Genomic DNA, 24,510 nt, shown 5'->3' with positions numbered 1-24,510 from the left:
TCGAATTAAACTATCTGTAAGTTAATCGCCGATTCTGGATAATCCATACTTATTCTTTTAAGTTTTCAAAGGCCATGAAATAAGTAAGTGCTATAATGTTGTTCAGAGGATTCCCTCGATACTAAAACCTACCCATAAGATTTATTATTACGAGATGAGCAACTAGAACAAGCAGGACATAAAACTGAAATTGATGTGTCTGTGAATCTAGAGGACTAATAACTTTAAGTGGCTATTATACTACCTATAGAACTTCTGATATATGTATCTATCGATTGATATACATTATAAGTGTAGTTAAATTGAATCTCTAACAGTAAAGTCCACTGAGAAAATGTCTGTTAAACAAATACAATAAGTTAGTGAAAATATGAAATTAATAATTGCATTTTAGTGATTCGTGATTGAAGAGACGTGCAGACGCACGAGATTTCTTTAAATAGCAATAAAAATATAAGTAATAACTCCACAGTAAGACGAGATAATAAAAATCTATTATTATTTCTGAAACAAATACTAGGTACCTTGTTATAAAATAACTGCCTGTGCTACTATAAATATATAACTCCCTATGTTACTATTGGCTTTGCAAATTGAATGTACAGTAAACTTAAGTATTAAATAAAAAGGGGTAAATGAAATATTTATATAAAAAGTATAGATACTGCTATAAAGTAATATAGTAATCGTCCAATTATTGTATAAATAGGAGGTAAAAGTGCATAAAAAATGCTTAATTAAATTTGACTAGATTTTCAGCTAATTTAAAAAGCATTACTCAACTTTATGGTGAGTTCATCTATCGATTAATCGGCGATTTGTTACAAGAATCGATTGCGTAAATCTAATGAATTTTTCACCAGCATTTTATCAGGTCTTGCGAAAATCACCTCGGACTTTTTCTCATGACCTCGACCGTTTATTTTCTCTGTTGCTTACTTAGCGTTTAACGACTGTATTTCTATGTAATTGTTATTAATACCATTCTACTAATATTGTTCTTTAATTACGAACACATTTGTGTTAATTGTTTGCTTAATTATTATTCCCTAGAGTTATGTAGTTATGTTAGCAGAATGGTTATCATTATACTTAGTCTATTGTTGTTTGTTATTTATCCATTGATACTATTTGATACAGATGCTCATCGATTATAATTTGCTCAAAGATCAGCGATTACAAGTAATTTTCTGTCACCGAATAATCTAAATTATTGATGTTAGATAAATAACACGATAATGAAATGAAAGAAAACACAAATGTGAATGAAAGATTTCACACATTCCGCATAACGAGGAGTCCCTTTGTGACTCGTAGAGCTTTTTCTCAAGATTTACGGGAGTAATCCGTGATTTTAAGTTACTTTACATGTCTCACGATTGTTAGAAAAATAACACAAATGTGTGTTCAGAAGGATTTTTGTTTTTCAACAACAAATGCAATATTTCTGACAGTCTAAATTATGCTTAAAACTTTGTACTATACAAGTTGAAATGATAACATTAGCTAGTATATAATATAATCTAAACTAGTACTTAGAAAGTTGCCATCACATATGAAGCTAATGGATAATTTGGAGTGTGGTCACTAAAGATTATGGAACTAAGGTCGAATTTGTATGAAAGCCGGATAGCTAATGTGTTATGACTTCTTTTATACGTTTTATGAATGGAATTGTTTTGCGTGAAAGTTATTTGTGGACAATGTACTAGTAAGTACAAGCAAATGGCTGACTAAGATTTCCTTTGTGATTTGCATCTAGGAAAGACTGTATGATTGATATTCCTATCTAAATGATTCTAGATATAAGGCATTATGTAACAAATAGACTTGGTATAATTCATATTTTTCTATTTAAAAAGATGATGAGAAAGTATAAAGATCATAATACTAAAGATTCTAATTCTGAAACAAAAACGGTTTGCAACAAACAAAAAACTAGAAAATTCATTATGTATGTATGTAAGTAAGTAAGCATTAATTACTTGAAGCTTCAAAGAACGGTACCATTTGCAGTCACTAGCACCATAAAGTATTCTAATGTATGAACTAACGTGAGCATAAACCAGTTTTATGAACAACTTTTTTCATTTTACAGCGTACTAAAGCACATTATTTCAATATTTCACTCACAAATCTTGAACACTGATACATTCTTCTATATAATCACAATTATCAGACATTTAGTTAACTGTTTATAAGTGTAATATTACTAAATAGGAGTCAAATAATATTATAAGCTTTAGGGAACTGAGCCAAGCCAATACTAAAAGTTTCGAGCAAAGCTATTCAATGTTGTCATGGCAACGGATTTTCGACAACAATAGCTCATTGAACCGTGCTTCAATTCAATTGCAGAGTAATAAATTCTTTTGAGATCAGACAATGTCGAGATCCTTATATTATTATTTATAGACAGATAAAGAATAAGTAGTGTATAAAAGATACAAAAACGGTAAAACATGATCCGAAGAAGCGTAGAAAATAAGTTATTTATTTATACTACGATTTGAGAAATGTCTCATGCTTAGCCAAATAACCGAAATAGTTACGACATCAAATGTGTTTTATTGTAATGCAGTATTTTGTCTGATAATAATTATATAATATGATATAATTTAAAAATCATGTTGACGATTTGGTGTTAATTGAAAGTCAATATTGTTACATTATGAATAAATGAATAAATCTAGACTCTAATGAAATAATCCTAATACTAGCTAGAAATACAATTTGAAGAAATAAATTGGCTTTATTCACATTAATTTCACTAGATACTGCACAAGTTTATAATAAAATTATTTACTTCTATGAAAGGCTGGATATTCTATGTTTATACATAATAGCAGCGAGCAAGGACGACCACGATTCCTACTTAGGTAATAAGATCTATTTAGAACAACATTTACCTAGTACATAAGTACGTGCAGATGCCCTATGTGAGCAATGTGCAACGTATAGATAAGTAAATCAATGTACACAGATCGAAATACACTCTTGTTATCTGGGAGATAAGATACCATTTGTAATAACTCTGGCTATGTGTTGAGGGCAAATGTTAAAGCCGATTGCATTTTTTTGTTTACTTATGGGCTTAGTAGTAAAATTGTGAAGAACGGGGATGTTATATCATTAGTAATATAATAATAAGTTCATGTGCTTATTTAGGTAGGTATTTATTGTATTTTTTTATAACGATAGGTATTGAATTCTTTCCGAAACTACGAATGCAATTGATTGCAAAGTAGGTAAAAGGTTGTTGAGGAATAAAATGTTTAAATAGTTTCAAATAAAAATGTAATAAACTATGTCTACCCTAGTTCACAATTAGAAAAATATTTATTTTATGAAGGTAAGCGTAAAGCACAACCGACTCATTTACTTGTTATCATAAAACACTTATCAGTCTGATTCACGAGGGAAGAGCATAAAATTAACATCCTTTGTTGACACAGCAATAACAGCAACTGATAGCAATTTCATTGGAGGGTCCATAACCTTATTCAACTCATTGCATTGTGTCCACAACTAGAATCATTTGAGTTAACTAGCTTAAATAGAATATCTATTTGCTGCCACTTCACTGCGACCATTCCCAGTAGCTTCCATGTTAGGAGTATAAAGTTGAGTACTTCCAATAGGGTTACTGCCTCGTAATTAAATTACTAGCTTTACATTGCATTGGAATCACACTCAGCACGTAACAAATAACACAATCCTCGGGAGCCGTTACCCTGATTTTAGATTCACGCTAGGCACTGTTCCTGAGGCATCCTAATTTAAACGTAACGTAAACATTGGCACTGTGCGATTAACCGCAGCTGCACATTATTGTTTGTTGAATTACGCGATCGTTCAGTGACCCGTGCGTTCGATATCGGAAGATAATAATCTCGATCGGATCGTGTCGTGTTCGCGAGGTCGCCGGCACGTGTCGTGGTCGTGCTGCGTGCCGACTACGTACGTCCGCGTGCGCGACGAGTTACAGACTAACATCCGATCGGGCCCGGCGTGGCACGCGGACGCAAACACGCGGCGAGATGAACCGAAGCCCCGAGCCAGCTGCGCCGCTTGCTACTTTATCTGATTACCTCATGGAGCAAGGACCTTTCGACACACAAAGCTCGCCGTAAAATCTACCTTGAAAATCGATGGCCGTACCGCGAAATTCTTACGAAACGTCGTTACTTGACAGCTTCAGATGAAACACAATTATAGTTACGACCATACCGAAGTGACCAGACTTGAATGTTTCAAACGAATATGGGTCTCTAATAATAAGCTTTTGGTTTACCTACATGGTACTACGAAAGTAAAACGTTGTAGCGAGGTGCTACGAGAATTAACAAATGTGGAAGTAGCACATACTTTTGAATATTTTGTCCTTCAAAAAGTAATGAGAGCTCAGTGATAAAAGGTTTAAAGGAAGGTTACCTGGCCCCAGCTGCAAGTCGCAAGGAAACAATTTCCCATTGTCGTAAAAAGCTATTGTGGTGTCATGCAACGGCGCGGGCGCATGGAGGTCAAATGTATACCCACACAATTAATCTGATAATTGGAACTGGAACGGTTCTTTGGCATTGTTTCAATTTTTACGAACACTTGCGCAAACACCTCTGTGTTGAGCTGTCATGATACGAAGTGCATTTAACATAATAGAAGCCCGCACGTGTAGGGTCAGGCGGAGACGTTTTAGAAAATTAAGTGGGGTGAGGATAATGCGGGAGCCAACGTTTTGTATGACCTTTACATAAAAAGACCAGACACAAGAGGAACAATATGTTATACTACGCTACGTTACTGGTATAAAATTACCTGAATAAAAAAACATACCGACTAAAGTAACAGGAACGTAATACCTGCATAATACGCTACGCACGGAACAAGCCGAGCCGCACCTTGATATTTACGATAACAAGCCGAAAGTAAATTTGAAAATATTTTATAATTGACCTGACCTTATTGTTTAAATGTTAATGCTCCGTAATAGTTTGGAACAAATCGGTACAAGAACAGTAGCAGTAGCCAGCAATTAACTAAATTATACGCACCTACACCTATACCGGTCGACGTTTTAAGTAATCGGTGCTCCGTATCTCTGTAATGTTTTATTTTTGGACTACTTACGGTGTACTAAGATTGTTTCATTAATATTCCATTAAGTAAGGGCAGCTAATGCGATAAGGGGAGCCACTTGGCTTACTATTATACTACAATGGCTTCCAGATTTTAAGGTTAAACTCGTAGAAAGTCCGCAACCGTAACAACAGTTTTTCGCTTGACTACTTGTAAAGGCCATGCCCTAAAACGTTGACGGATGTTTTTTCGTCAAGCTTTAGGGATCACGTTTCAATAATCTAGTATCTTGATGTGTAGTCACGTACACCGAAAATGTTGTATAAGATTAACAATGTACAAAATATATCTCGAAAATCTTTAACCGAAACTTTGTTTTTTAAATATTCGTCATTTCAATTAGGCACAAGTTTTCTAAGAAGACATTATGTATTTAACTTTTTTTTTGGGACAAGCCCGCCACATCCTCCATAACCGCTGTAACTCCTGTAAGCCAGGATCTACAGTAGATACAACCATGTGTTGTTGTTGTTGAATGTTTTGGATCCCGCAACGAAATAAATCAGAAGATTATTATAGGAGGAGGAAAAGAAACCTATAGTTTCCACTTCCCTTGATGAATTACGTATTTAACTATCAGAAGTAAATGATTTATTTTGTTGCGGGATCCCAGACAGTTACTAGCTTACAGGAGTTGCAGCGGTGTGGGAAGATGTGGCAGCAGGTCCCATTAAAAAAATGAAGTAAATGTAGATTCCAAACTTGTTGTAGGAAGGTTTATAATCATACCTAGGTCATAGGTATTGTTATGTTCCGATCTGATTCTTAGTGTTTGCTATGTGTATACACAGCGGTGTCAACAGCGGCTTTGTTCGAATATTTCTATGAGCACAAACAATACTCTTGACATAACTACAAGGCCTAGGTGATCGTAAACTATAATAAATAAGGTGTAGGAATTGTAGGAATCTGTAAGTATCTATTAAACAAAGTATTAAGTACCTACTTTGTGTTGAAATAACAGACAAAGGCACCTAAACTATTTCTTTATCGAGTAACTGACTGACAGTCAAAGCATAGCCTTCTTTTTTTTAAGGGGGAAAATCTTCCAGTGACTTTTCACCCCTTGGGCGAGGCGAGAGGGAGTGTTAGGTACATATTGATTAAAAACCACCCGGTTCCTACTACTGCTTTTTGAGATGGAGCCCTGGTAACCGGCAGTAGGCGCCCAGCTTACTAGAGCTAAAAAGCTGATATTTGTCATGAATATTTCTCGGGTAAAGGTATGGGAGCACTAAGAGAGGATTACCCTAAATTCCTACGGGAACGCGTAATATGGTACTTAATTAACAATTAATGCTTCTGAAATCTCTGCCGCTAGTAAACACTACTTAGTTATTAAATAATATCCCTTGTAGACTAGCCATACAGATTCTGAATGATAGTATTTGATAAATTAGTAAATTTAATAATATTTAATATTTGTACATGAAGTCGTAACTTTGACTATTACAGTTTAACAGTGGTACGTAATCGACAAAATATTTCTTATCATTGATCCATTGCTACTATCAGTAATTGCAATCTAATGTTTAATAGTCGTTTGTTTGTTTGTGTGATGTAACTTTACACGTGGTTCAGGTTGGCACTCAGAAAATTAATCTGTCTATTACCACAAGTAATACGAACTTCATACGTTAATAATGTTATTTTGCTTTTAAAGAAAATGCGATTTTCATATTCTCTGTATTTTTTGGTTCCATGCGTCGCTTTGCTTTGATCAATTTAAAATAGCATTTTATATTTTCATATCGTTAGAGCTACATTTGAGACTAGTCTCAGCATCGTGCCCTTTTTACATGGTAAATATATTAAAATATGGGATGGAAAAATAAAAATACGTTATTTCCATCCCTATCATTGTACCTACTCCAAGTACTTGTGGTACATTACTTGAATAGGTATGCAAAGAAAATGTAGATATCTGAATAGTAGCTACTCCTTCATTGAACTGTGACACCCTAACACACGTGTTGTGAGCAAGAACGGTCCATTAACTGTAAACAAAGACCGCGACCGTTTGCGTACGTTTACGTTTTCCAACATAATTCTATCATTCTATGTAAGCACCAACGTTGTTATGTAATACATTATAGAATGTAGTTCTTTATAATTTTGTTTGTTTTCTTGATATATCAATAAATAGTATATAATGATAAATCATAGTTATCATCAGTTAACTCGAGTCGTCCAATCAAAACGCCGAACGCGCTCTCGTTTCGGTTACTTTAAACGTAAAGCAAACTCGTACTAAGGGTACTGATGGAAGACGTCTATTGCTGAACAAAGGCCTTTAGTCCTCCACGTTGAACGACAGCTCGCCAATTACATTCAATGGCTCCCTGCGATTCTGTCAATTTTGTCTATCCAACTTCTTTTTTATGACGGGAGGAAATCTCCAAGAGGCGCGAAATCTTCTTTGAAGAGAAAAACATATAGGGAGTGTTGGATTCTTACCTCACTAAAACCACCCCGGTGTCTACCATCATCACCATATAGGGAGCACCGGGTCTTCTAATAGGTCCTAATCTACACTAATATTATAAAGAGGAAAACTTTGTTTGTTTGTTTGGTTGTAATGAATAGGCTCAAAAACTACCGATTTTAAAAATTCTTTCACCATTCGAAAGCTACATTATCCACTAGTGAAGTGTAAAATAATTAGTATCTACAACTTACCCGATGTTGGTAAGACTGTTGTTGCTTGCTGTAAGCGAGTCGGAAGCGTTTATTCCTTGCGCCATGGCGGCTAGCTGCCGGTCCAGCAGATTGTTCTGCTCCAGCAGCTGGCTCCATTGCCGCACCGCGGTTTTTGATGATGATAGTTCCTGACGAAGCTGCCTCTCGTCTAAAGAGTTGAGGCCGCTGCGAAGTGAACTGTCCAGCCTATGAAGAAAATATTGACGATACTTGAACATATTTTATTATAATTTATAGAATTATGAGTCCTAAAGAAGGGTGCTCTTCCAACTGAGATGTGCTATGTAGCTATGCTACAAAGATGTATGTTTATATGTGTAGCTAAGCTGTGAAATTATGTGACCATTTCCACTGGTACTAAGCTTTGTAGCTGTGCGAGAAAGACGCGCAGCGCGAGTGTGCGATGTATCGATAGTTCCCTACTATCCATAGCAGGCATATGTCCATATAAGAAATGTAGCTCAGCTGAGTCCGTTTCCATCAGTGCTAAGCTATGTGTACCAATGATTGGTAGAAGCCAAACGCTTCCACAGGAACGTAGCATAGCACATCTCAGGTAGAAAAGCACCCTAAATGAGCATTTCTTGTGACCGGTGGTAGGTACAATTTCTTCCAAACATAATTATATGTTAGGTTTTATTTTGATCTGATATAGATAATGAGTAAATACATACTATACATATGTTACAACAAACATACTTAATCATGTTTATACATATGTATTTGGATGACTCAGAAGATTACACTAAATAAGTAGATATACTGAAAGCACTTTTAGTTCCGAAGAAGACTGTGTTATTTATTATGATTAAGTTCTCAGTAAAACTTAAAGATGTTTCTAATTACCTCTCAATATAGTCGTCAACGCTCTGTAGGCTTGTGATGGACTGCGCCAGATCGTTGTCCATCATCAGGTCATCGGACGCGAGGCTGGACAGCGTGTCCAGTGACGGCGTCCGCTCCGTGCCGCCATTCCGCAAACCACACACTGTTATAATAGAAAAAGTAATTTAGAATAAATAAATATTTATAATTAATTCGTTGAAACCACGATTCAAACATTCTAGATTTGTCCTAGTAAAGATAAAAAAAGTAAAATAAGATTACGAGCATTTACTTTACCGCCAATTTAATAAAATTTAAAAATAGAATACAATGTGCCATCAAAATATTTTTTGTCGTATTCTACGTGCGTGCGTCGCGCGAAACGACTAAAGAGGTTTTATTATTTTAAATTACTATTTTTATTAAAAGTTTAATATTTTTGTTTGGTTAATTATTCTTTTTTTTAATAGAAATTAATGTGACTTCTAAATGTTATTGCCGTATTCTACGTGTGTCGTGCGAAACGACAAAAAAGGTTTTATTATTTTAAATGACTATATATTTTTATTAAACGTTTCATAGTTTTGCTTGGATAATGGAAATAAGTTTAGCGTTATCTAAATGTTAATTAATTTAATATGATAAACGTGGTTTTGTTATAGCAGCAGATACGTGATGATTTCGAATAAAACTACTTCTTAGTATTTTGTAATGTTGATTGAAACCAAGACAATGATACTTTGCGGCTATTGTTCGATGTTCATTTCAGAGCATCGTTGATGATAGCCTTGGCAAAGAAATCAAAAAGTTTAATCTACAAGTTCAATACAGTTTTTTGTGAAGGAAGCCTCAGGCCATATAGAAACAAAGCAACGAACTATGTATGACGTAATTTCTTTTAAATTTTTCCTGTTCTAGAACAATCTGGAACCGAAAATTATTTTAAATTATTTTTACTCACATTTGCGATTCCTTTGCACCAATGGACTGGAAGTGATACGCTCTCTTGACCTTCGCAGATGTTTACTCGTGTCTGTCTCAACCGTTTTATTTGAAGGGCTGCCGTCTGCGTTTTCTAGAACAAAGAAAGGGACGTAAAAGGTAACTTAAATGTAAGTATTAAGGTTTAAAATTCAATAAAGAGACGCTCAAAGGAAAATTAAAATAAGATTGGATACTATAACATGTGCTAGACTTTGCACCTGACTTCGAAATTGTTCAAAGTTTTCTTTTGTTTAGAAATAAATTGCTTAACTACAACCATTAGCTTGATCGGCAAAATTTCTCAAGAGTCAATGGATTGTCATTAGATTCAAGTTACTACCTGACCCCTTAGTACGAGTTTCCTTTACATTTTAAGTAATAAGCCGGCTCGAATAAACCAACCAATCAGAGCACCGCAAACGCTCTCATTTCGATAACTTTAAATGTAAAGTAAACTCATCAAGGCTCCGACTCAAAGCACGAGAAGGAACGGGGTGGTTTTTAGTCAGCGTGTCTGACACTCCCTCTCGCCTCACCCAAGGCGGGAGAAGTCGTTGGATGATTTTCGCCACTTAAAAAAATGGGGACAGTTCGGTAGGTTAGGTTAAGTTAGATTGTAACTCCTAAAGAAATCGAATCATCATCAGAAATAAACAGCTACCAGCATTGTACTTCGTTCGATGTAATTTATTAAACAGGCTAGACCTTTAATTCAATAGATAATTAAATGCCAGTTGACTGCGACCAGGTACTTACTTCTGAAGAGTAATGCTGGCTGGTCAGCGATCTCATCATCGAAGAAATCTCGGCCATCAGACAGGGAGAGGGACCCAGAGGCATGAGTTGGAGTCCCTGGAGACTCCGGAGTCGGGTTCTTGCTACCATCTGCACTGCCAGCGTTACTTGCCCTTTTAATTTCACTGTATGGAAGTAAAACATTTGTTAGTTGTACATTAAAATTAAAGTTTCAGAAAACCTTAATGGTTTATTAACTACTATACTATTCTACTATATTATACTACTATACTATTCTTTAATAGATTATGGTTTTTTTTTAAATCACAATGATCGAATGTTTACATAGGAAGTTAAGCTTTTAACTGCCATCAGAAAACTGTTGAAGGCAAATCCTCCACTAACGTAGGTCACCGGTGACCTACGTGGCAGGTAACGTGTTAGGAAACAACCTTTAACCGACTTTCCTCTTCTTTGTGTAAGTGTTTCCATATTGTATCTAATGAAATATAAACATAGAATGGGTGCCCCATTGTATTTTTTATTTATACCTAATTAGATAAATAGCAAAAACACTAGAATATTGTAGTAGCAATAAATATATACTAGATTATTAGACCAACATAGGTAACTAAATACTCACATCACGACCTCCTTAGCAGGTTGCAAAGCTTCTCCATCGATATTATCCTGTTCCTGAATGATGGGTTCTGGAGACCTGGTCTTGGTGTTACAGGTCTGATACGCTGAGCTTATCGAAGGAGGATCCCTTTCCACCTGCAGCTCGTTATTGGAGTCGCTGGTACTGGTTGAGGAGATCAAACTGTCGGCAGGTGAGGTTTCGTCATCCAACATGCTTTGCGTGGAGGTTTCCAGAGCTGATAAGTCGAACTTGGAGTCCTCGAGGGTAAGAGTCAGGTTGTGGTGGTCACCGCTTTGGTTTGTGCATGTGCTTGTGGTACTGTAGTTTGAACTTGTCATGGATCCTGTAAAGAGGATAGAAATGATAAGTTAAAAATTTATTTAGCAAGGGGTTGTATAAGTGACATCTAACAGTACCTACAAGTAAGGGGTTAGTTAACGTTAGTGCGTTGCGTTGTGACGTGTTAGTGTGCTACCTGCCATACTCAGAGACATTTAATGATTACTTAAAATGTAAAATAAATGATTATTTTTTATTTGGTGACGATTTTGTTCCAAAAGCTTTTGTTGCTAAGGACTAGGTTAAGTATTAAATGACTCTGGATAAGAGACCATTGAAGGATGGTTGGTGAAAACTGCCAAGAATTCCCAATAATAATATTTTTAAAAGTGTTCCTCACCCATCATAGTCCTTTGGAGAGCGTCATGCTGACTCATGGTGAGTGACTTCATGAGGAGAGGATGTGGTGGTGGTGGCTCGTCCACGATCACTATCGTCTTCTTAGGTATCTCTGGTTCCACCTTCGGAGGCTCCTTGTTCTCAAGCTTAGACTTGTCGTCCTCACAGCTTGATACACTTAGAGCTAGGGACACGTCATCTTGTGATCTGTGAAGAAGAATTATATTGTGAATGTGGATCAAAATTATGATAATAACACACGAGATAGCTGTCATTTACTATGTAGATAAATTGTAATATAGAATGGAATTTATATAAACCATCGTTGTACGTAGAGGACTAAGAGGGAGGCTTTTGTTCAACAGTGGACGTCTTCCGGTTTATGATGATGATGATAAACCATCTACCTGCCGCATAAATTTATTGTTTATGTGTATGAGGATAGCTATCCACAATAAAAAACTTAATTTCTTTACCATTTGACTTCAAGCTTAAACTAGCCCCTTTAAAAATTTTCATATTCATTACACTAAAATAATATTGCTAGTCGTTATACTTTAGGAGCCCGTTATTGGATGAACAGATTGCAACCCAGCGCGGCAGCAGTGGATTATCACAAAGGCAAACTAAAGCTGTTCTTAGGGGAGCTATGTCGAAAAGGGGACTTAAATAATCACAAGTTATTATAGAGCACACCATTTTTGTATACGTTTAACAAAGTTAGTATGTTTATGTAGTTAGTAGTAGTTTAGTATGATTTGCTCATAACTCTAGTTTAGGCGTATTTTTTCTAGAAAGACTATAACATTAACAATTTTAGTAGATTTCTTATAAAAATGGGCGGTTCTGTATTATTGATTTGAATCTTATACCTGGTGGCCATTGCTTCGCCAGCCGCGTGGCTCTGCCAGGCACTGCTGTTGCCAAAGTGACTCTCCTCACTCTTGCAAGATGGACTGGATTCCTTTGACGAGTTCACCGTGGTCGGAGACACTACTCCGCTTGAGGACTTCACGAACGAGTTCTTAAATAATGAAAATGACAAAAAATCTGTAATTTTGAGGGTTTTAAATAGTAACTAGGTATAAATAAACCTATTATTATTGAAAGGCTCGCGTTACTTCGTCTGTCGAGCGGTAACTGAGGCTGTCGATTATCGTATCGGATGTTGCAAAGTAATATTTTATGAATCTTAAATCTCACGCTATTACTGAATACAACGTAACTTGCATGTAAAATCGGACCAATAACATACGAGTGGGGAAAATATGAAGTAGATATTTTAGGTAAGAATATGACCTTCATCATTGCCTTCGAGGAGTAATAAAAAGTATTAAACACTAACAATACAATATTTTGTTTGTTTTCATTCCTCTTGTACCTAGATGTATTTTCAGCATGTGGTATGCAGCACCACCCTCCCGCCCGCAATTAAATGCTAACGCAGCAGAGGTGCAACACAAAATTACACACAGGACACGCAATAAAACGTTTCGCTCCTCCACGGAGCACTCGAGTCAACACCTCATGAAGATGCTCTGCTACATGAGCATTTAATTGCAGGTGGGAGGGTGGTGCTGCACATTGCATACTGAAAATACATCCACAAGCGGAATGTATGTATACAGAAAAAATATTGTATTGTTAGTGTAGCATGAATTTCCGCAAAGTAACGCCTGACTCTATTCTACATAAAAGTGTTAAAAATGATTTTGTAACTAATTACGTACCTGCTTGTTCAATTTCTCAGGCTGTGCTCTATCCAGGACAAACTTCTCCTCATCCAGGTTAGTTTGAATCAAAGACGGCCTGTTCCTATTTCTGTAACGGTCCAGGGTAGACATGGGCGAGCTCTGTTTTATTGACACTTCTGGCACTGGTTTCGGAAGGATTGGAGACGGTGGCTTGTACGTGGGTGCTGGAGTCACCTCGTACTCCGGAGTCAGGTCATCATCGAAGGTGCTTGGCAGTTTTGGAAGAGGGATCACTGCCTGACCGGTGATTAGAGCGTCATCTGGAGAAATAGTTCAGTTACATTGTGTTATATAGATATTGTAGGTACTATGTATAATTATTATACTTAGAGGTAGCTGAGGTGATCTACCGAAACAGATGATTTATTTTTTCATCAGAAAGAAAAATCGTTAAGTAAAATGTACTTTTCTCTTGATAATAAAATAATACCTATGCAACTTAGGAGCGGTGTGGAATCAATTTATATTTCATAACTGATTTACCCGACTGCGCCAGAAGGAGGGTTATTACCGACATTATAGAATAATATTGTCTACATAGACAATATTAACTTATTTTCTTTTTTACCGACACAATATAATAATATTGTCTACATAGACAATATTTTTAAAATATTTGATTTGAGTCGCATGACTGAAATCAAATATTTTAAAAAATCTTACCCATTATATCAAGGTCGGAAACTTGCAGCTCTCTCAGATGGAAGCAATGAGAGTTGCGCATGACCATCTCCAGGTTGCGCGGACGTCGGCGCATGCGTGGTGAGACATCTCCGCCGCCCTCACCACCAGTCCACACTCCGGAGTCACTTGAAACTGCTGACGCTGCGCCTGGGCAATTCATATAAAACTAGTTAATACAGAAATAAGGAAAGGAATGGCTGGAAATATAAGTCTGGTAAAAAAAGTAAATAAGGAAAAGTATAGAAATATAAGCAAGTGTAAACCTATGTCTCTTTCAGCCACACAGTGCGCAGAGACGATTAAAATCTGGAAAAAACGGATTTTCGTTGGGAACCCTATCGCGTGGTCACCAACCAGATAGACCGATTGAGTTAAAGATCATGACCGTGACTTGACGTCGTGGTGGGCCGGAGGTTTAAGACGTCCTACTCTCATGCATGAGAGTGCGGGTTCGATACCTACCAACGGCAAGTACCAATTTGACTTTTTCAGAGCTATATGTAATTTTTAAGATTATTTTAAACACCACTGACAAACGGTGAAGGAAAACTGGGCCTATAATTACTAATTATAAGTTTGGAATTACCAACCCACATTGAGCAAGCATGGCAATTAATGCTCAAACCTTCTCCGTGTGAGAATAAGCCTTTGGTCAGCAGTTGACATTTATAGGCTATTGATGTGTGTGTTTGTGATTATAGAGAAAGATTCCTTCCAGGTATGGTAATTACGAACGTAAAAACAAATAACGTGTTCACTAAAAACGCTGTCAAACTTCAAACAAACTAACATTAAGTCGTAACTTTCTAAAGAGAATCGTAAATCATTATAATACAAACATATGAAGGCCGTTTAATTTGCTTAACTTTTACTTTCAGTATAAAATTAATTGTAATTCATATTTTATCATTACTGTTTTAAGTAGACAGTATTTATAATTAATTATCGTTACTTAAGTTTGTAAATTGAAGGCAGATATGAATATAATTTATAATTGGGCCTCCGGTAACCTCGCTTATACGGTGAGAGACAACGCAAGCGTTGTTTCACGACCGTTTTCTACGAGGCCGTGGTATTACTCCGGTCGAGCCGACCCATTCATGGCATAGCATGGCTGACCCATATTTTAATTGGTATGTATTTTTTAAAGAAAGAGAAAGAGGTGTGTAATGATTCGTAGTAATTGGCGGTCCACGCCAGAGTCGGCCTAACCCACCACTGGAACTGTCACCCATGGAAGACAGGCGTGAAGTTATGTATGTTTGTATGTAACTTTTAACCCAAATGCATTTATGTACAAAAACACACGCAGCTATTTATCGTATGCATGCTTGCTTCATTTTATTAGTGGTTTTTATGAAGGAAATGTCAACCCATTGAATAGAAGTTTGTTTACGTAAACTAGGATTATACAGTTCTGCTTTTTAGCGTGATTAAGTTAATCCATTGAATTATGTAAATGGAAAACTAAACTTGCTTTAAAAGTACGTAAGAAATAATATTCTGTTTTCTGTTAAGCCCACAATTTTCATAGTAAAAATAATATTTTCTTTACACAAAAGATTTCTGTAATAGTATCTAGGTGTAGTTGAACATAATTCAGGTACTGTTTTGTTACGATTTATTTATAGACAATTATCACTATAGACATCACGTAAATATTATTAATAGGTATAAAGAAGTTCAAGGCTCATACTAAGGCCTCTAGAGTTACGGCCAACGAATTACAACAGACTAATACAATAACACAACAAAATTAATTCATTATAACACCTGTCTCTCTTTGATGACAAGAACATATTTGATATTAAACCATACATATATAAAAACATACATAACGTTTCACCTCTTAATTCCCGACGGTATAGACAGAGGTTCTCTTATACAATATAGCACACTTTTTCACCAATTATGTTATTATGACGTTATGACTCAGTATACTAATTATCGTGTTCCGCACACGCTTCGAAGAGCGTCATCAAACCACCAAAGATGGGGTCCACAGTAGGGCTAATGCCTGATCCGGAGCTGCGGACTACCTAACAGGTTACCGGGGCTCCGGCTCGAAAAGCAGAAGTAGGAACGCGGTGGTTTTGAGTCAGCAAAACTCTGACACTCCATCTCGCATCGGCTAAGGCAGGAGAAGTAATTGGACGATTTACCCCTCAAAAAAGAGTACCTATAAGTACTAATTAAGTATTATTAATAAAACAATGGCTCACCTTCCCTCCATCCGTCAGTAACACCGGACTTCCTCGTGCTGTTCACCACCTGAAGATGAAAACAATGCTTTAACATGGCGATCACCTTTCACTTCACTTTCACATATACATATACAAATATATTGACCATATCGTCTCTCTAACTGAAATACATAGCCGTGAATGAACCCCACACTCCCTAGTTACGAGACCAGATGTCGAAATGACCCGTATTCAAACGAAGTCAACTAACTTTAAAAATAAAACCGACACACACGTAGATTCTTCCACTAAAACTTATCTTAAGACTAACATTTGTATTTTATTACTCACTTTCTTCAATTACTTCGTCACTAATTAAAATATATAATTTGTATTTCAACTATAAATATAATTATTAGTGAAATAAAAAAGTTTTTACACACACACGTCTTGTCACGGTCCAGAACGAGGGGGAAATGTGCTGTCTAATTAATTTGCTTTTTAACGCGATAGTAGGTACATTGCAAAATACAATTATGTTCGTATGTACGAGTATATGCGAGCATGTGTGTTAACTCTTCAATTATGCAAGTAATGTGAATCTGCTTTATGTTTTTCGACAAAGAATTTTGTTTGTATAAATTACTTTCATATTATGAAACTAGCAAAACCCGGCGAACTCCGTTTCGTCACCAATGATTTTTCCTGTTTTCCTGCTTTTCTCTTCAATTTTCTTTGCTATTAACCTCACAGAGCCCGAGACCTTTCCAACGAATGCAAAACCGTGGAAATCGGTTCGTGCGTTCTGGAGTTATAGCGTCAGAAAGGAAAACCCGATTTATTTTTATATTATAGATTAAAATATTGGAATGTAATTACATGTTGGATAAGGAAATATTCGAGAAAGATTTTTCATTGACAATAGAAGTTAAATCTCTGTTTTTCTAATCTCATGTGTATCGCTACGCTAGATGCACTGTGCACCGTAGATATTTAGAGTATACGACCGGCATCGCACACGACAGTCTGAAATAGACAAGTTGTGACCCAGTTTCAGCTTCAGAGGAAAGTGGACTTTTATACACAAATAATAAAGCAGCAAATCAACTGACCAGGAAGCTCTTATGTAATTATTTATGGACCATTTCACGTCCATTAAAAATGTTAAATTTGAAAAATATCGTCACGGATACTGCGGTGTAGTTTTGAATTTGAATTCACCGCGGTTATTTGTGTTTTATGTGCAGTAGTCAACCATGTTTCTTTTTATCTCAACCATTATCGATATCCTCAAATGTTTGGAAACGATCTCTCAAATAAATTATGGCTTTTAAAATGACGTAACTTTTGGGACATTATTATTAATGTACTTCCTCATACTTTGGGACTTTTTAGGGTAGATTTTAAGAAATATTCGCAGAAGAAAATATTCTCAAATGGGTAAATTTTATGCTATTGCTATACAATTATCTTTCTATTTTAATAGGCTACGAGTATATGCTTGAAGTAATAACTTCGTGTAATTACAATATTCAAAAGTCCCGTAATTGTACGGTCTAATGACTCTAATGATTGCAGATTGGCGGTTATAAAGTTCATGTTGGTAGGTGAATATTAAAACACAAATATGATATTGATGATTTTTAAAATCCGACTAAAAAGGAGTGTGTACGTAAGTTTTACTTTTCTGACTGATATTTTATAAACATGTTTATTTAATTTGATTTAACATTTTCTACTCATATAAATCAGGTTAGTTCATAATATAGAAAATAAAAATATATCTAATCATTTAGATAAAATAATAAAAAGCTGTTGTTATTTTGTTTCAACATTTTTATAAATAGGTAATTGTATTATAACTTTCGTGAGACATACTAATTATTATGTTATCGGCTTACTCACGTAACTGTTTGATTATTTTCAAACCATGCTAGAGGCTCATATTCAGTAGCAGTCGTATGTCGCGGAATGCTCATGAATATGAGCCCCTAACAATTTTTTTTATTGTCAATGGAAAGAAATAATAATAAAAAAAAAACTATTGCCTCAGTCAAATCATTGTCACAGCTGGCAGAAGATTATGTCTATGGAGTTAGAGTTATAACGTCATAATATCCTGTTTATTTTTTATAATTGGCGTTTTATTATCTCTGCCTACCCCCTTGGGAGATAGGCGTAAGGTTATGTATGTATAATATTTCCTGATGGGTATAACCTGGGTGTCTTCAAAGCCCGAGTGAATAGGTTGCTTATGGGCAGACGTGCTCCATCGTAGGCCGCATCATCACTTACCATCAGGCGAGATAGCGGCCAAACGTCGGCCATTTAACACAAAAAAAAAGTATTTATACCTGTTTAGTTGCCTTAGCGTCGATATGCTTGACAGCTGGATACTGTGGTCTAGGTAGCTGTGTGGTCTGGAAGGTGTACTTCCCAGGGGCTCGCTGCGGCTCAGGCTGGACTCGGGGCACGGAGGCACCTCGCGAGGCCGGCTCTGATATCCGCACGCTCTTTGTTGGACGGACATCCTGGAAGAAGATATAGAAGTGTTATTGTAGAAGGATAATAGATAAGGAGAATTAAAAAATCAAAAGAGAAATCTGCTACTAACTAACTAAATATGATAGGATGGAACATCAACCACATTTATGTTATTTGCTAAAAAAATAATTGATTTGTATTTGATTATTAATGCTATATGAATATATCATGATTAATATAGGATAATATTATTGTAATAAGTTTAGTTTAAGTTCTTAACTGGCGTATTAACGTAAACCCTGTAACTCCGTTTAAGGTGATTTTAAGTAAATACATGATACCTATGTAGATGTAGGCTATAACTACACGCTTCGATTTTGATATTTAGCGTAGAAAAATTACGTTTTCCAGTAATGTAGCACGGGGTTTGAAATTTCGTTTGGAGTTTTGGCCAAACGAAATATATAAATATACACTAGTTACATGTTTAATTACTATGTATTTAAAAACATACCTACCATACAAGAGTCAAATTCAAATTCAATATCTTTATATGCTTTCCTTAATATGGTATAAGTTCTTTAATAGAGTCCTAATGTAGTCAAGACATTTTTTTTAAAGAAAAGTTCTTTGGTGGTGAAATGTACACTTGTCTTGTGGTTAGTTTTGGACTAACCTGTGCTGGTAATTGTTGTGTCTGGTATGTGAGTATGACGGTCTGCTTGGTGTGTGTCTTGGGCACTCCGCCGGCACCCACGACGGTCGTCACTCCGGTAGAAGACACCTGCGTCGCCTGCAACGGCAGCTGATTGTACCCTGGACTCTTTTTATCTGAAACATTTTGTTTACATAATGTTAGAATCGACAAGGATTGGCCGTAAAAAGCTTTAAACAGAGAGGAGTGGAAGGAAGGTAGGGAGGCCTTTGCCCTGCAGTGGGACGATCATGACTGAAATCTAATGTAATAAATGAATTCAAATCTGTTAAAATAGACCTAGAGAGTATTGTAATGGGTAATCGGTACCTACCAATTTATACACAAAACTTTATAACCTACTTTTTATAGAATAGGGGGTTCAAACGAGCAAACAAATCACCTGATGGTAAGCGATCAACGCCACCCATGCACATCCACAACACCAGAAGAGTCACAGGTGCGTTGACAGCCTTTTAAAAAGGAATACGCTCTTTTTTTGAAGGTTTGAAGGTCGTATCGGTTCGGAAATAGCGCCGACGACAACTCATTCCATAGTTTTACTGTGCGAGTCATTTATTGCTATTGTCCTTTTAAAAGGACGCCGGAGATACACTTTTAACAGGTCAACAAACTATGTAATAAAATCGATTCAGTGATTCAAATGCGAATGCCTAACACACAATTGCTTTAACAATCATTATTAATTAAAGTTACCAATTTACTAAAAGCCCAATTTATTTAAAAAATAACACGTTTAAAACGTTAAAACTTCGCTCAAAACTTTCGGTTACATTATACGGAATACCGTCAAATCGTTCGTTTACATAATCGGCTTAAATGAACGACACTTGTCGTGTAAACCTCCGAGATCGATAAGACTTTGATCAGGTTTCTTTAAACCGCTATCAAGTTGATATACTATTACCTATGTACTATACTTATACAATGTGATAGGGGTGGGACTTCTAACCCGTTAAGGCTGAGTACTACATCTAATTTTATCGACAAAAACAATAATATGGGGGTTGAACCCCTAATTGAAAATATTGAAAAATAGTGATTTTTTCGGTAAATATAATTCACAAATGATTTTTTTTCTCACCAAAACATTATCAAACATATGAAAAAAGTAATGAATTAGTTAGCCAAGGTAATTAGCTACCGTTTGTCGTTTTTTTTTTGTTTCTATGACGCATACAACCTTTGATATCAAAAAAAGTAAAAAAAATATTAAAATAGCCATAACTTTTAGGGGGATTCGACCCCTTCAACCCGGGACTTTTGTCGATAAAATTAGATGTAGTACTTAACGGGTTAGAAGTCTCACCCCTACCACATTGTATATATTCTTTATAGTCAGCCAAGAAATTTGGTATGCAAGTGAGAAATAAAGAAAGGTTGTTTAGTACGAGTTTGCTTTACGTTTAAGGTAATTGAAACGAGAGCGCGTTCAGCGCTCTGATTGGCCGGATCGAAAAATACAACTAATCAGAGTACTGAAATGCGTAAAAGCAATCAAAATCGTTATTCAAACAAATGTACGGACTGATCATGTGATCCGCGTCCAATCTTGTAAATTAGGGTGGATAATAGAACTTTATAGACACAAAATAAATATAAAAAATAGTCTACTACCTCTTTTGGGATAGGAGAAGATTTTTTTTATCAAGCAAGTAATACTAAATTAGTTACCGAGCTCATTTTCCCCTGGGTATGTGGATAATAATATGCAAATGTATGGCGTAACTGTTCACTTGTAATTCCAATCACGCAAGCTCACCTAATGCATTGTTATTTATGGCTGTCTCCTTGTCCTTATGTGGGGCTCCGAAGGCCTGCTCCGCAGCCACGCTCACGTCCCCGACCTTCGCAGTTTTGGCGTGTTGTTGCCTGAAACCGAACCTAACAAATGAGACAATCATAAGACAGTCATCAGTAGAAAATTCTACTTTAATCATCAGCAATAAAAGCCTTTGTATTTCTAAGAAAATCTTCTTACAAAATATGTCTGAATCGGCTGTCATGTTTAGTCGATTCCGATTTATATTCGACACATAAAGCTACTAGTAATGAAAGCGCCTACGCAAAATGTTGAAGCAATAAATTGCTTGTCATACGCATCAGGCGCTCTAACAAATAATTTATAAATTATGTACTTGTAGCTTAGAGTTCACAAACAGAATTAGAATCACAATTAAACATTAGTGGAATTACTTTCTAGTTGATGAATAATTAATTCACGATGTTATTATGTAATTTCCCTATCGCGTTGGCTTTCGATAAGGTGGTAATGTTAGTTATGTAAGCTGTGAGGTGTGATCTGGTTTGTTACCTGGTGGAACGTAGTGGTTGGCCGGGGGTCTCCTTGCGTGGTCTCGCGAGCGGCGTCGACCGGCCTGACAGCACCTCCTCCGGACGCAAATCCTCCGTGGAACCTGTCGTGAAATGTTGCTCTTTAAATATGGACAGACATGCGACCAACTTGTACTTGTAGACGCGCGTACAAGAATACATACTTTCGTTTTCTTTTGATACATGTTATGAATAATACTGTGCTTGTATTATTTAAATGTACGTGTATCTCATGGGGACAATCGATACATTGTAATTGTTAAACGGGTGCGCGAATCTCACATGAAGATTATTTTGACAATATGCAGCTTCGATTTAATAATTTCCTATTGAAGTATGATTAAAACAACTACAACGAAAAGTCCAATTCGTTTTCATAATTATAATTAATGAGTTCTTTAAGATCTTTCTTTGTCATACCCCAGATACGATACCCTAGTACGATGTCATGCGTCAGGATTAATGTCGAACCTACGTCAATGGATACGTCAAGTCACTTTTATTGTACGTGAACCTCTATTTACAAAGGTGTAAGTTCTGATATAATAGGGATGATGACGGGGTATGATAATTAAAAATTGAATTAGTCCGGTAAAGAAAAATATTAGACACTTATTTTTTTAATTTGTCGAATCAAAGTTTAGGCAATAGGATACTTAATTAAAGCAGATCAAAGTTCTAGGAGTATAAAATGTACCTAGAAGTGAACGTCACGCGATATTTCCAATCGATATTCCTTCGAAAGTTTCTCAAAAGTAAGTTCACATTTGCTTATTTTATTATGCGAAAGCAACTATTCTGAGGGGCGCGGGGGGTATGTCAGTCGGTAGTCTGGGTCTCGGGAATTTAGTCACTATGGAGCGTTTCTCTGGTGCGGACCGTGGGTTGTTCGTACGTGAGTTTTACAAAAAAGGTAATTCGGCGACTGTAGCGCGTAGAAAATTCTGCAGTATTCGACATATTCGTCACTTAAATGATGCGCCTAGCACTCGACTCATTGCAAAATGGGTTAAGAGGTTTGAAGAGACTGGGTCAACTCTGGAGAAACCAAAATCCGGGCGGCAAGAACGTCAAGAACAGCCGAAAACGTGGACAGTGTTACGGCCGAATTATCGGCCCTTTTTTGAAGATGGAAGGGGACGCACATTCACAGTGAATTCAGAGCGTTATGTGGAGATGTTAGACAAGTTTTTCGTACCCCAACTGCAAAATTTTCCTGGTTACAACCTAAGAACATGGTTACAGCAGGATGGAGCAACTTCACACACGTCCAACAGATCTCTGCCTCGAGTTCGAGAATTTTTTCCGAACAAATTAATCTCCAGGCGAGGTGACATAAATAGGCCTCCACGGAGTCCCGATTTAACGCCTATGGATTTTTTCCTGTGGGGTTATGTCAAATCAAAAGTTTACGCTAATAAACCGACTTCCCTGGCACAATTAAAAAAAAAATATCCGTCATGAAATGGCAGTCATCACGGAGACTACCTGCCGAGCTGTCATAGGCAATTTTAGTGCCCGACTAAATGAATGCCGAGAGCGCAACGGTTTACATTTGGACGATGTTATTTTTAAAAAATAAATTCCCAAACAGTGTACTTCAATATACAATAAAAAATTTTTCAATAAAGCTAAGACTTTTTAAAAAAAAAAAAGATTTAAATGTGAACTTTCTTTTGAGACACCTTGTATTTGTGTAAGAAAATTGTATTGTAGTGAAATACGTGTCTAATATTTTAAAATAATCTACAAGACGGACATTGAAACAAAAAATAACCATCTACTCAATTCTAGGAGTAAGTAAGTATTTACCTCCATTCCCGTTCTTGTCGTGCGCCTTCTGTTTCCTGCGCGTGTTGTCGTCAGCACGCGAGGTGCTGGCGGGCCGGCGACGGAACCCGAACGAGGTGGCCACTCCCCGGCTCGGTTTCCCGTTACCATTCCCTCCCGCGCTCTTCTCTCGCTTCTTTGCACCCTTCGACTCAGAGTGACCCTGTAGAAGATAAATATTGGTTTAGAAACATTCCCGAAAGTATTTTAAGGGGAGAGCTGTGCTTCGGCTAGGAATAGGCCGATTCGACCGGAGTTATATTAGAAAACAGACGTGAAACAACGCTTGCGTTGTGTTTCGTCGTGTAAGTGACTTCATTCTATGTTTCATTTTTTAATGGTTTTATCCCAATATGTCTCTTTCAGAATACCTACATATCTTTAAGCATTTAGGTACTGAAAATAGACAGATTCATTATATAGGACGGGTTTAGTTAGAGAAAATCGTTCGTCCATTAAGAGAAACGGGTGTCATTGAAACGAGTGAGATCATTTGTTACGGTGACCATAAATAAGTGTCCTTTGAATAACGTAGTGGGTTGTGTAAGAATGAAGCCTTTGTTCATTAAATTACGGTTGATATTAATAAATCATCAGCTATTTGAAGTAGCATCCTTATTCAAAATCTCTATCTAGATCAATCTCTGTTTTTGACAGAATCTCCAAAGAAATGTGTCATAATTCAATCTTAAACTGAAGGTTAGACTGAAGAATAAATTATTAAAAATAGTAAATTCGTAGTACTAACACTTTTTGACAAAGTACCGGATAAGATATACAATTCGAAAACATGACATGAAAATTACAAAATATACGAAGAAACAA

At 36.3% G+C, this 24,510-nt stretch overlaps 1 protein-coding gene across 8 annotated transcripts in view; it reads right to left on the bottom strand.

Annotated features, from left to right (window-relative positions):
• Positions 1-24,510, bottom strand: part of LOC118268129 (uncharacterized) — a 104,574-nt gene that overhangs the window by 20,979 nt on the left and 59,085 nt on the right. For 6 of the 8 annotated variants that reach the window (XM_050706263.1, XM_050706257.1, XM_050706260.1 and 3 more), the window contains 15 exons: positions 23,668-23,848; positions 21,836-21,938; positions 21,284-21,405; positions 19,483-19,637; positions 18,677-18,853; positions 16,362-16,410; positions 14,119-14,286; positions 13,432-13,715; positions 12,574-12,725; positions 11,703-11,908; positions 11,024-11,366; positions 10,402-10,565; positions 9,623-9,736; positions 8,683-8,824; positions 7,816-8,022 (listed from right to left, as the gene is read on the bottom strand). In XM_050706263.1, coding sequence (XP_050562220.1) covers positions 7,816-8,022; positions 8,683-8,824; positions 9,623-9,736; positions 10,402-10,565; positions 11,024-11,366; positions 11,703-11,908; positions 12,574-12,725; positions 13,432-13,715; positions 14,119-14,286; positions 16,362-16,410; positions 18,677-18,853; positions 19,483-19,637; positions 21,284-21,405; positions 21,836-21,938; positions 23,668-23,848 — 2,567 coding nt within the window. The remainder of the gene's footprint in view (positions 1-7,815; positions 8,023-8,682; positions 8,825-9,622; positions 9,737-10,401; positions 10,566-11,023; positions 11,367-11,702; positions 11,909-12,573; positions 12,726-13,431; positions 13,716-14,118; positions 14,287-16,361; positions 16,411-18,676; positions 18,854-19,482; positions 19,638-21,283; positions 21,406-21,835; positions 21,939-23,667; positions 23,849-24,510) is intronic. The other 2 variants (XM_050706259.1, XM_050706261.1) reach the window with 1 other exon arrangement.

The sequence above is a fragment of the Spodoptera frugiperda genome, chromosome 29, assembly GCF_023101765.2.
Source record: "Spodoptera frugiperda isolate SF20-4 chromosome 29, AGI-APGP_CSIRO_Sfru_2.0, whole genome shotgun sequence".
NCBI lineage: Eukaryota > Metazoa > Arthropoda > Insecta > Lepidoptera > Noctuidae > Spodoptera > Spodoptera frugiperda.
Note: the sequence above shows the minus strand (reverse complement) of the source record. Positions and strands in the feature narration are given on the sequence as shown.